Source organism: Protopterus annectens, chromosome 14.part0, assembly GCF_019279795.1.
Source record: "Protopterus annectens isolate FY-2018-M chromosome 14.part0, PAN1.0, whole genome shotgun sequence".
In the NCBI taxonomy this organism is placed as follows: Eukaryota; Metazoa; Chordata; order Ceratodontiformes; family Protopteridae; genus Protopterus; species Protopterus annectens.
The window spans coordinates 768556790-768570030 of NC_056748.1; the positions used below are offsets into that span (position 1 = coordinate 768556790).

The 13241-nt window shown below is 36.6% G+C and overlaps 1 protein-coding gene across 1 annotated transcript in view; it reads right to left on the bottom strand.

Annotated features, from left to right (window-relative positions):
- Positions 1-13241, bottom strand: part of MMRN2 (multimerin 2) — a 275720-nt gene that overhangs the window by 178855 nt on the left and 83624 nt on the right. Inside the window, exon 2 of the mRNA XM_044056501.1 lies at positions 1193-1315. Coding sequence (XP_043912436.1) covers positions 1193-1315 — 123 coding nt within the window. The remainder of the gene's footprint in view (positions 1-1192; positions 1316-13241) is intronic.

A 13241-nucleotide genomic window follows, 5' to 3' on the forward strand; every position in this document is an offset into this window, starting at 1 on the left:
ACCAAGGGCAGGTCATGCCCACTCAACCTGGTGGACTTCTTTGAAAAGGTCACCAAAGCAATGTATAAGGGAAAAATGGTTCACACTGCCTACCTTGACCTGACCAAGGCATTGACACAATACCCCACTTGGGCTTTGTTGACAGATTCAATAGAATAGGTGCAAACCCATATGTCACCCAGTGACAGAGAAGACACAAACAGACAGGACCCAGGAAGTTAAAATTGGGGAGTTCACCTCTACAAAGAGGCCAGTCACAGGTGGAGCCCCTCAGGGATCAGTCCTTGGACCACTGCTTTTGGGCATTTACTTCTCTGAAGTCAAAGCCAATTTCAGTGGTCCCTGGCTGACTAAGTTTGCAGTTGATTGTGAATTCGGAGCTGTTATTGAATATCACTCCAACACAAATGTTCTCCAGGAGGGGCTGACACAGACAAACGGCTGGTGTCAGAGCCATGGACTAAAACTAAATGGCAAGAACTGCATAATGGTATCCTTCAGGAAGTCATCCACCCTGGTAACTATCATATTGACAACACACCCCTTAGAGTTTACTCAGTAGTCTGGGACTTGGGGACATACACAGGCAGTAATCTAGCCTTTGACCATCACTTGTTTATAGTAGTGAGGTAATCATTCTATGTTGTGCAACGTATGAAGAAGGGTGTGGCATCTAGGACCAAGGAGGCCATTGTTCCTCTGTGTTCAGCATTCATCAGACCTCTCATTGAGTATGGTACCCTCTTTGGTATGTACCTAGCTGGCCGTGTCCAACAATTTGAATGTCCACAGAGGTTCCTCACTAAAACAATACAGGGCATAAGTAAAATGTACTTTTCAGTCCACCTCAAGATCCTATCTATATATTCTGTGTCCCCTGCTTACACTTATCAAGGGTACCAGAACTTGTAAGAGATTTGGGATGCATGGCTAGGCTTAAAAAGACTCTTGTGGTCATCAACCTAGTAAAAACCTATGAACCTATGAACCTATAAAAGCATTATTCAATGATTTCTCAATAAATGAATAAATACAGTCATAAAATCAATATTTTAATTAAACAGCTAACAGTAAAACTGGGTGTATCACTTATGGCTTTTTAAAAATTGCACCTTAAAATAATCTTTATAAGCACGGCATGCTTTTTATGTTTAGACCGACATTTTTTTTTCATTAAAAATATGGTACTTACATGACAACTTCACAATCTGGAGTGCCATTAGGACATGGCTGCTGTGACTTAATGATATATTTTTCTGTTCCACATGATGATGTGTATGTGATCACTTTGATATAAGATGATTGGCACCAGTTCCTGAGAGAAACAAGAAAGAAATTTATATATAACATTTGCGACTTTATTTTCTAATTGTGAATAAATGTCGTTGCCTCACTGTAGTTCTGAACTATCATGTAGTCTCCCGTTAAATCTTAGGCACACAGAGAAACATATGTGCAGCTCTGTACAGTGTGATTATGTTAGTGTGAAAGATAGCTGGTTAAAGTTAATAAATTAATATAAATGATGAAAAGCAGGTGTTTAATTTTGTATTGTTGCCCATAAAATATTTTGTAGTATGCATTTTTATATAGTATTTTGGTTGATTCTTGGATTTCACTGTGGTGGATAGGATTTTTTTATTAATTTATTTATTTTTATTTAATTCAATATAAAAGTACAGAAAAAGTGTTAGAACCAGATTGAATGGAATTGAAACATACCCTTTAGATAACACAAAGCAATTTTGAGGCATCATTTCTGACTTATCCAGTTTCTGTATTAACGTACTCTAAATGGCATGATATGCAATACTTGCACAGAATACAATATATTTTTCAGATTAATTTACAAAAAGTACAGTATATTTTTCAGATGAACTATTTATGTAATTTATCACTCGTGATTATTTCTGAGAAATACAGTAAAGTTTCTTTTGTGTACATCAACTCTTAGACGAATCTTTCAAAAATAAAGTCATATTCTCTTTATTGTAATACAGTATCATCATGCTAGCATATTGACCGGTGACAGCGAAATGTCATGTCCTGAAGGGAGTACTTGAAGTGAAGGAGATGTAAGTCAAGTGACTTAAAATGCATATGCCTGGTGAGTATGATTTTTAGAAAGTCCATCTAATATCTACCTGTCTCCCTGTTACCAAGCCCCCCCCTCCATGACAACAGTTTCATGCTTGACATGTATTCTTGAACACCTTCATCATTTTTTACCCCAGTGCCTCCTTAGGAAGACTGTTCTTTTCCAATTGCCTACACCTCATTTCATGCAAACAAAATGTTGTCCTTACATTTACTTGTAGCTTCCTATCCTGTGGGTTCAGAGTGCATTAATGTGTTCTATAATATCGACTTTTTCTGAGAGATGATATGCTCATGAATAATTGTTGATTCATTTGAGACAGCAGAAAGCTTTTTCACTATACTTAATAAAGCAATAACAGTGAGGTGATTTTTAGTAAACCACTTTTACATCTTTAGTAGAGTCTTTTGTGAGTTGATATGTGAAAATAGGGGCTGCTTATAGACTATAATTTCCTGATGCTTTGGTAAAACATTATATGATGAGACAGGTACCTGCAACATAACTCTTGGTCACAACAGACTGAGACTATCCTTTTTGAAAACACTGATAGCTCTAACATACATTTACTATTACCACCTGACACAGTCATAAGTCATTTTAGGAATTGTCAGTTGATGTCATCATGTAAACTAGTATTTGATGATGGTGAATGTTATTAGCTGCTTCCTGCATAAACATTTTTCATTTTTTATTGTCATTAATTATAAATGACTGCATATTCATGCTCTGGTATATATTAATTTAGAGTAAAATTTATAAAATTACCCTTAACTGGAACAGAAATCTGATTCAGTACATAGCAAGATATAACTAAACTCATCAAGAGGTAGAACAATAATCTTAAAAATGCTGACATTCTAAAAATGCATGTCTCTATAGACTGAAAGTGAATCCAGATGGAAACAGCTTTCTCCAGTAATTCAGAATATCTTTTAGTTATTAAAGCAGGTACAGAAAGATGTATACCTACATTAGCCTCATCTTTGGAAGCTATTGACTAGGGCTTAAAGAAATATTTAAATTTAAGTATATCTGGTGAGGAATATGTATAAAAGCAAAGAATGGGCAGTGCCATCAGAAATGAACTTAAGATGCCTATTTTCCACAGAAATGTTATATAATACTAATTCCATTAACAAACTATAACTATGTTTAATTTACTTGTATCAGATGTGCACAGTACACATTTAATAGTGAACTCACAAATTCTTAAGCAAAGAGAATACATTTCATACCTCTCCTATACAGCAAGTCCATTATACTGAAGTATTTCTTCTAGAAACTCTTATACCTATTCATTGCTAAAGCACATCCTGAAACAATTGTTTGACTAAGAGCTTCATGATATGTAGAAAACAATTTATTTTTTTCCTTTTCCCAGTTCAAGCAACAAATGCAGGGTTGATTATCATTGGGGGGGGGGGGGTTGTCAGAGTCCTACCCTAGAACCTCTGCCTGGTGGATACAACTTCACAACACAGGGGTTGACGACTCACAAGCTCACAAGGGACTGCATCTTGCAGTCTTCTCTAGTATAGATGTGAGCAAAGATGCACTTAGATTGAACTGAGTATAGTGGGTATTAACCACACTTTGTAATCACTGTGCAGATGCAGCTTAGATGTATTCAAAACGTCCTGCAGGATGATGGCAGTGTGCTCCTTGGCTAAGATCACTCCACTGGGAGAATACACACATCAGGAGAATGGTGAGAATGAACAGGAATAGGAACAAATATACTTATAAAGAAACAGGAAGCTGATGATTCTTGAGGCATACTGCAAAAACAATAACAAACTGCCTGAATGAATGCACAGTTTATTTGCAAAATAGTGGATTGTATGTAGCCCCAGAACATTTAAAGGTCTGGCTGAGACTTACATACTTGAGATATAAAAGTAGCAAAGCTAGCTGGTTCTAACCAGTAAATAACCAGTGCAACACTAATTATTCAATGGTAATGAGGAAACACACACTTGTACTAAAGTTTCCGCGAGGAGCAGTCCAGAACATGGATTTACATGTCAAGGGAAAAGCTACTGGTTCTAAAAATAGTCAGTAACTTGAAGCAGGAAGATGTCATAACTAAGACAGTGAGTCATTTGAAGTTGTTGAATCGCTCGCATAACCTCACCAAAAAAGACGCCTTTTAATGGTGATAACAAAGGAGATTCTCTGATGGTGGTTGGTTTTCCAGAGGAAAAATATTCTATACGCTTAGAGATGTCTGCATCCTATGCTGGTTGAATGGAAGGAAAATACTGTAGAAAGATATACTGCGTCAAGTATATTCACTGAAATACCTACTGCTGTTAGGGAAGAATAGTTCTTACCTGGAAGATCCACTAATTAATGGAACATACAACTTGTGCTTTCGATGTCCTAGCAAGCTACAACAAGGGGAGGGGCGCCTCTCGCAAAATCCGCCACTGGTTAGGGACTGGGTGCTGCATCCCTTTAGGCCTTACTTGGCTGAGAAAACAGTAATGGAAGCAGAAAGGCAGCAGTGTGTGATGACACCACTGCAGATGTTTTAATGGATATTGATTCTGATTGCATGATGACATCACTGCAGATGTTTTAATGGATATTAATTCTGATTGCATGCAGCCCTTTGAATGTATAAGTACACCAGTAGCCAAGCAATGAAACAGTCACACAGAAGGCACCATACGTGATAGGAATAGATTACAACTGTTCTAGAATCTAGAAGTACAGCTAGTTGGAGAAAGGAATTTTTGCATTAGCTTTGTATTCTAGACTTCTGTAGAAAGATCATGTGCTGAGCATCCTCTGAAAGGACAGCTGAGAAGGGTGAAAAAAGGATCAGGTAAGTTCCAGCTCTCATATCTCACCTTGAAGGAGTTAATTTCAAAAAGTGATCCAGGTCTTTAAGGCAAACTAAGATAGAAGGAGTCACTACAGTGAGACAGTAATGTGTTACACCACTAGAGAGTTCCTAAAGGAGAAGTACTTCAGATGTTGGTAACCTAGAGTGTTTACTCCTAACTTTATCATATTCCTTATTTTGGCATAAAACATACAAAGAGGTAGCTTATGTAGATATTGGACATCATTTATGAATAGATTATTTCAAGCATATGTATATCCTGATACTTCAGGGTTTTCATTTCCACTAATGATTTAAGATATGATGAAAAAAATGTTATAATGTAAACCTACTACTAGTATTGACTTTGATTTATTAACAAAACACTCTCTAATCCAACCACTGTATATACTGTTCAGTACTTTTATCTATTATAGCCCCAAAGAGTGAAAAAAGTAATCTATTATTCCTATACATTAAGGATAACATTGCCACCTCTGCCAATATGCACAGAACAATAAACTCAATATCTAATGTAGGGAAATGTTGACATCTTTCCACTCTTACAACTTGACCACGCTTAAATAAAAATGCTAGACCTGCCACAATACAGTTTTATTGAATTGAATCCAGGTCTTGGTTGACGAGCTTTCTTAATGACAATGAAATGGATAATTATGCTTTACAATTTGGCACTGCCAGTATTATTGTGTGCCTAGACATATAAGGCTCTGTATCCTTTTCCAGACTGTAGCATTATAGACAGTTCATTATTATATGGTGACAACCCTTACACAGTATAGTGTCCAAACATTTCAAATGTATCAGCAGTTCTGCTCACAATGGAAAACTCCAGGAAAACAAAAGACCATATAGTAAAATGCAAACATTTATTCTAGTGCCTTGGTGTAACCACCTTCAAGGAATAACACAAGTACAAAAACACACCCTTCTTATACATCCATAAATTACATTCAATTAATTAAGCAATTAATCAGTTTGCTTAAAATTATTCATTTAAAGCAAACACTTCCAATTCAGCTCATTATTTAAGCCTCTAGTCACCAAAGTTTTATATTTTAAAATGTATATGCTTTCCTTATACATCAGTTTTTGTTTTAATACAATTTCATTCTTCTCAATACACTCAACCTTTTCTAAAATGGTAGCATATAACAAACTTTCATTACTATTATGATATTTTTTTAAAATGTGAGGATATTATTTTCTCTTTCCTTTGATTTTTCACATCCCTCAAATGTTCCATAAATCTAGTCCTGAATTTTCTCTTAGCTTCCCCTATGTAATATAATTCACTAGGGCATTTCAGTGTACATATCACCCCTTTTACTTTCACGTGTGTATATCCCCCATGACTTAAATTTAACTTCATTAATTTTGTTCACTGTATTAGTAACACGAACACTCTACATTTATTCATTTTTTTTATTTATATTATTTTAGCTCAAATATTTTTATAATGTCATGTATCTTTACTACCTGGTCCTAAAATAGATTTGGTAGCCTTAATGTGTATTCTGTAAAGCCTACAGTACATTAGATAGGATGCATATAATGTTACCGGGCCTGAAGATTTCTAGTTATGCCAAATACTGTCTTTAGGCCTAAGTTTGTCCTTACGTTCGCTTGTCAGAAATAGACAATCGTTTTCCTGTATCTGCTTCTTGGTAAGAGGAAGGTGTTTACTTTTTAGGGTCATGAATATGTTAGAAAAATTGAAGTCCTTGTGGATTCCAGATTCACCAATAGCATAAATCTAATCATGCAGTGAAAGTATAGAAACCTTCTGGAAGAACCTCATATTGATCAGGAATGAACATAGGAATGGTTAAGGAGAGGTGAATTCAAACCAACAGATGAAAGGTTAATATTTGTGGCCCAAGATAGTGGGCTACGTACACACTGGTTTACAAAGTCCATTGAACATGTGGGAGAAACAGACAAATGTAGGTTTTGTAAAATGGAATTGTAAACAGTCGCACACTTTGTTACTGGTTGTGATATGATAATGGCAGAAGGACTGTATACTGAAAGGCATAATAATGTGGCAAGACTGTTGCACTGGGAATTGTGCAAACATTATGGTATTGAAGTGGCTGAAAAACACTGGAAACGTGACCCACAAAACATCATAAAAAAATATAAAGTTTATATCACATGAGATCAGCCATTACCAACAGTTCAAAAGATAGATGCTAGAAAACCGGATATAGTGGTTCAAGAAAAGAAGACAAGAGTAGCATTGATCATTTAAATTGACACACCCAGGGACTACAGTGTGTTCCGTACAGAGAGACACAAAGTCATAAAATATCAGGATCTGCAGGCAGAAAGGAGAGCAATGTGGAAGAAAGATACCCAGACAGTTCCAATAACAGCAGGAGCAATGGGTCTTACAAAAAAGAATCTATAATAATTTTAGATATGTTACCAATCCATGTAACCCCATACGAATTGCATAAGGAGTCATTACTGGGCACATTGTGGGTGCTGCGAAGAGCACTTTTGGCTGACATCAAAGATTGAAACAATACCAATTTCACGAACTTTAATTGTACTTTGACTTAGGAATGGGGTCCATTCCTGTCATGGTATTAGCAACCCAAAAGATTTGGAGAAATTAAAGAAAAATTAAAGATCAAGCAAAAGGACATTTTCTTGTACTGGAGAATTTTTTTCTGCTTTTGATGTTTATAAATTCAGATTTTGATCTTTCATCTCACACAGGGGCACACATTATAGACAGCCCACCTCCATCAAACTCCCATTTTGGAAGGTCCTTAAGAACAGGTTATTAATAACAGAAGACATACAATTCTGTCTCTATATAGAAGCAGTGGACTGTCTTGCAAGAAAGGTAATAAATGACAAATTTGCAGTCCCTACAACCTGGCAGTATCTCTGCTCTAGAATATACTACTTAAGTGAGCTAGTACACTACAGAAGGGAATACAATAATAATTACTTAGAAAGTCCTTAAATCTTTACTCAGCAGTGAAAAATCATGTGTGTATACTGTCTTAAAGCATTTGGATGTTTAATTTTGAATAGAAACTCAAAATGAAGAGTGGAAAATTACCTTAAATAAGTTAAAAAAATAAATTGTGTTACCTGAATTTGAACCATGTCAACCAAAACTATTTATTTGTAGCTAAAGCATTTTTATATATAAAGGACAGTGATTTATTTCCATTCTTCCAAAAATCATTAATAAGGAAAGAAATTTGGTATTATTTTTTTTCTTTCGAGTAAAGTTGTGTCCAATGCGTCAAACTCAAAGCTGACAAAATAGTAGTTCCCAAAAACTGAGAAGAAAACTGCTTGTAATAATACAAATAACATCTGAAAATATTGATACCTCCTGCCTGATCCCCCCACAAAAAAGATAGTCAATATCTGCGTACCTCTCTGGTGTTAGATTGGGATAAATGTGAAAGAACAAATGGACACATTTATATATTCCAAGTTACTGCTGCCATGCATGACAACTTGCCTCTTCATCCCTAGCCCTAAAAGACAGCCACATTTCGTGCACCCCTTTGATGTTAAACTAGGTCAAAAATGAAAAAAAAAGTAGAACACAGTAACATATTTTAACTTATTTCTGCCAATATATATGCAGCAAACCTGTTTATTCCTACCACCAAAATATACCCACCTATGTGCAAGTAAGCATTAGACTGTGAGGAAATTGAAAAAAATTATCAGAGAAAATATAGGTTCATAAGTTCATAGGTAGGTACTAGGCTATTGGCCCTAGGGCCTATACAAACCTAACCAAAAAGGTACCGTGGCTTTTGCCACCCAAGAAAATTATTTTCCTGTGCCCCTGTCAAGCAGAACCACAGAAGTGATCCCCGGGGTGAATTTCCTATTACCCATCCAATCATCAAGATTTTTCTTGAAGAGTGCTAATGAGGAGCTCTTGTTTGACTCTGTTCCAGAGTATGGGAAGTCTCTGGGACAGGAATCTATCCCTCCAGCATGCTCTGTTTATTGTGGTGACAAGTTTTAGGTCTCTAGATCGTGTAACTCGGAGGGATTGGGATTTCTTTAAGTGGAGCATGTCCAACAGCTCTGGGTTTGACATAGCTTTGTATGTTAGGCAGAGATCACCTCTGAGTAGGTGATATGCGACGGAGTAAAGCTGGAGTTTTTTGAGTCGGTCTGCATAAGGCATCTGTTTGAGGCCAGTAATCCTCTTTGTGAGGTATTTTTGCAGCATTTCCAGTTGTTGTAGATGTCTTGTGAGGTACATACCAAAAGGGGCATTGTACTCTATAATGGGTCTAATGAGTGATGAGTAGAGGGGAACAATGACCACTTTTTTTCTGGATGAGAAACCTTTAGTGATGAGGTGTGCCACGTAGAAGGATTTCCTGACCACTGTGGTGATGTGATTATCAAAGGAGAGACTACTGTCCACCTGTGTCCCAAGGTCTCTTATCACACTTTCGGTGTTAAGTAGACTACCGCCTATGTTGTAGTTCATGGGTACAGAGTTTTTACCAAAGGGGATGACAATGTACATTTTGGCATTGAGCTTGAGACCATGGCTTTGACACCAGGCATCTGTCTCAGTGAGGCCCTTTTGTAGGATGTCCACATCATTAGGAGTTTTGATTATGGCTCCTAGTTTGCAGTCATCTGTGAATTTAGTTAGCCAAAGACCTTCTGTGTTAGCCTGTACTTCAGAGAAGTAGATACCAAACAGGAAATAATCTAACTCGGTGGGCCAAGACAGTACACTCCTTTTGACAGACTACAGTGACAATTAGTGCTCAACTCTGAGGTCTGATTATGCAAAAAATTAAAAAAAAAATAAAGACTACAGTGTCCCATCCCCCACACAAACTATAGCAACCTTCTGTAAACAACTCTGAGCAAAACCAGCTATAGACCAGAGTTTAGACTAGGTGGGCTCCAGGCCAGATGCTCAACTAAACCTGGTCAAAAATATTTATATATCCTGGGGTGTAGTAGCTGCTAGGGCTCCAGATCCTCTAAAGATCTTCATGTTCTGTGATATGAAGTATGCTTTATTTTTAAAAGCTAATGACTTGTTAACAGTTCTTGTTAATGCTACCCAGAAGCATTATGTATGCACCTGCCAATATTTTATTTGTCCAAGGATAAAAATCTGTGATATTATGTTTCACATACACACATGCACCCACACACACTCATATGAACACTCCCCCTGTCAATGCAGTTCTAACACAAGATATAATTTTACATACGCATATGGATGCTGGCACTGCACCTGACAAACCAGATCTAGCAGAAGCTACACACACACACACACACACACACACACACACACACACACACACACACACACACACACACACACACACACACACACACACATATGCATGTGCACTCTATGTGCTTAACTACAGGCAAATAAATGGAAGAATGACAGCTTATTTATGGCATATCTTTGTGGTGTTGGAAAAACATAGCACCTGAATAAACCTCATATAGAGACTTACAGGGTATGCAAACACCACATAGAAGGAGTCACAGTCAGGAATATGACCAGAAAATGAAGTGCTGTGAAATGGTGCTGTTACTCACTGTGCCACTGATAAGCTGTTTCACACACATTGTGCCCAGACCACCTAAGATAACCATTTATTCTGTAAAATGTTTATGTTTGACTGTGATGGAAAGTGAAAGAAATGATGGTCAACATATTACTTTTAAATACACTGCAACTCTGCTATGCACACATGTAAGCATAAACCATGGCAATAACTGTTTTACACTTATTTCAGCAAATACGGTATATGTGGTGACACTGCTCCTACAAAGCCAGATCAGCAACTGTCTAACAGTGATCAAGCAAAAACAAGAGTAAGCCACTTTTATCCACAGATGGCCTCTATACTCACCAATTACAATGGCTTTATTGTCTGTGTAAATCTCAGAAGTGTGACTGGGTAAAAAATGGCCACAATAAAATTTTCCAACTTGTTTTACTAAAATGCACACTAGTTCTGCAATGCCAGATTGATGACTGTTTAGCTTGATCATGACAGCAAGGTCAGTCATTTTTATCCACAGACAGCCCTCATACCCAGCATCTATAGCCAGAATGTAGACTGTGTACAACTCATATATCTAATTATGGCAAAAAATAATAATGATGGCCACAGTAATACATTTCATATTTATTTCAGACAAATACACAGCAAATGTACACTAATCCTGCAAAGCCAAATTAATGACCGTTTAAAGTGAATAAATGAAACAATGGTTCCCACTCAACAGTTAAGCCACTTTGTTGACTGTATACACCTTGGGCATCTAACTGATAAAATTAATGGCCATGATAATGCATTCCAGCTTTATTTCATACAAACTGTAGCCACAGTAAAAATATTCTTATTTGCTTCACACAAGTACACATAATTAGTCCTACAAAAGCAGAATATGCTGTTAATGACATTGTTTGGTAATTTCTGTCCTCATATAGCCTCATTCCAAGCAATTATAGGTAGTTTGTTAAGACTGTAGTAAAATAATGCCATCCGTAATACACTTCACCTCTCTTTCAGAAACACAAAGTAAATAGGCACAAGGAAGTACTCCAATATGTTTCACAGAACTACACATTAGTCCTGCAAAACCATGCCCACTGTCCTTGACATCTGATTGTCTGTCAGGATAAAAAAAATAATTGCTTACTATAGCCCAGGTCATCAGAATAACCTGTACCCCAACCACAGCTTTGCTTTGCAGATTCTCCATATCCTACTGACTGTGATCATCATGTCTATCACATTAACTTCCTCCTTCAAATGGTTGGGGATTTCAATTCTTGTCATCACTCACATGATCCAGACAACCAACCTGAGATCTCAAAGACTCTCTGGACTTTTTGTCTAGATCATGGATGGGACAAAGTAAAAAGTCATTGCACCTACAGGGCTCCACTGTCATGGTTCTTTTAAACAGGGGAGCTGTAACATTAGCACCGTTCTTTTTTTATTTCCTTTCCCTTAAAATATAACCATAAATAAAAATGGAGAAAAGTACACCTTGTGTGAATAGTGTCCTAGGCATCTACCGTGTTTGTCCATCTAAATGTCTGGCCACACTACCATTTATTGTAAAAGACTGGCTAGAATGAAAGAGATTGGAAGTTTAAAGTAGTTATATGCTGAAAGATTTATGTAGATATAAAAAACATTTTTTTTTGTATATCAAAGAGGTGATGAGTAAAGAATAAACATGCAATACAATGATATCACAGATGGATTGATGGGGAAGGGGATACAGTCCACTTCCTTCTCAACTTAATGGAAGTGAAAGATATGTATAGATTTATGACTCTAAGTTTATACACTCATAAACTTGTATGAATAAAATAAGCTGTTTAATAGGCAGACAGATGAACTGATGTTTAACCATAAAAAGGAGATGTGGTAGATGGTTTGATAGGGGCAGGGGGTCCTTGCTTCATTCAGACCTTAATGGAGACTATTCACATGCTCATTATTTTATAATAGTGCACTTATTTAATGATGATTATATTTGCAATCACTAAATATTTTTATTTTTAATTCCATATTTGGGGAAGGAAGGCCTTGGGCCAGATTCCAAAACACTTGGGCCAGAATCCAAAATAACTTGCTCTTGGTCTAAGTAACTATTCTGGTAAAAAGTCTATCTGTAAAACAGGCTTACATTGGAGTAAGTCACTTACACTGAGAGCAAGTCTTTTAGAATCTTGCCTCTAGTTTTGAATTTTCCTGAGGAGTTAATGAACAGAATGTTAAATCAGGCCAGATTCTGAATCTATTGTGAACAAGACAGAAGAGTGTTAATATTCTGTAAATCTTCATATATGTAGGAAGAACTTTATAACTTGAAATCCTGGTGGATTGACCAATCCAGTAAAAGCAGGGAAAAAACAGGGCTTTTACTTCTGTACTTATTTATTCACTTTTTCTTACTGGGAAAGTCCGTTTGGGAACTAAAATGCCAATTTTCAATGGAGACTGAGGGAGAAAAGTTCCAAAACAGGGAAAGAAATACGTTTGACAATTCAAAATAAAAACGGTCAATAAACATTATTTACAAAGCATATCAGATTAAGGAAGTGCATGGTTTTAAGATATTGTGAGTAGAATAAAAACTACTATATTAATACACTTATATAGTATCCATAGTAGATGGAATTAGGATGGCAAACGTCAAACTGTAGGAGGGGTACAGTTCATAGGTTCATAGGTAGGTACTAGGCTATCAGCCCTAGGACCTATACAAGCCCAGCCAAAA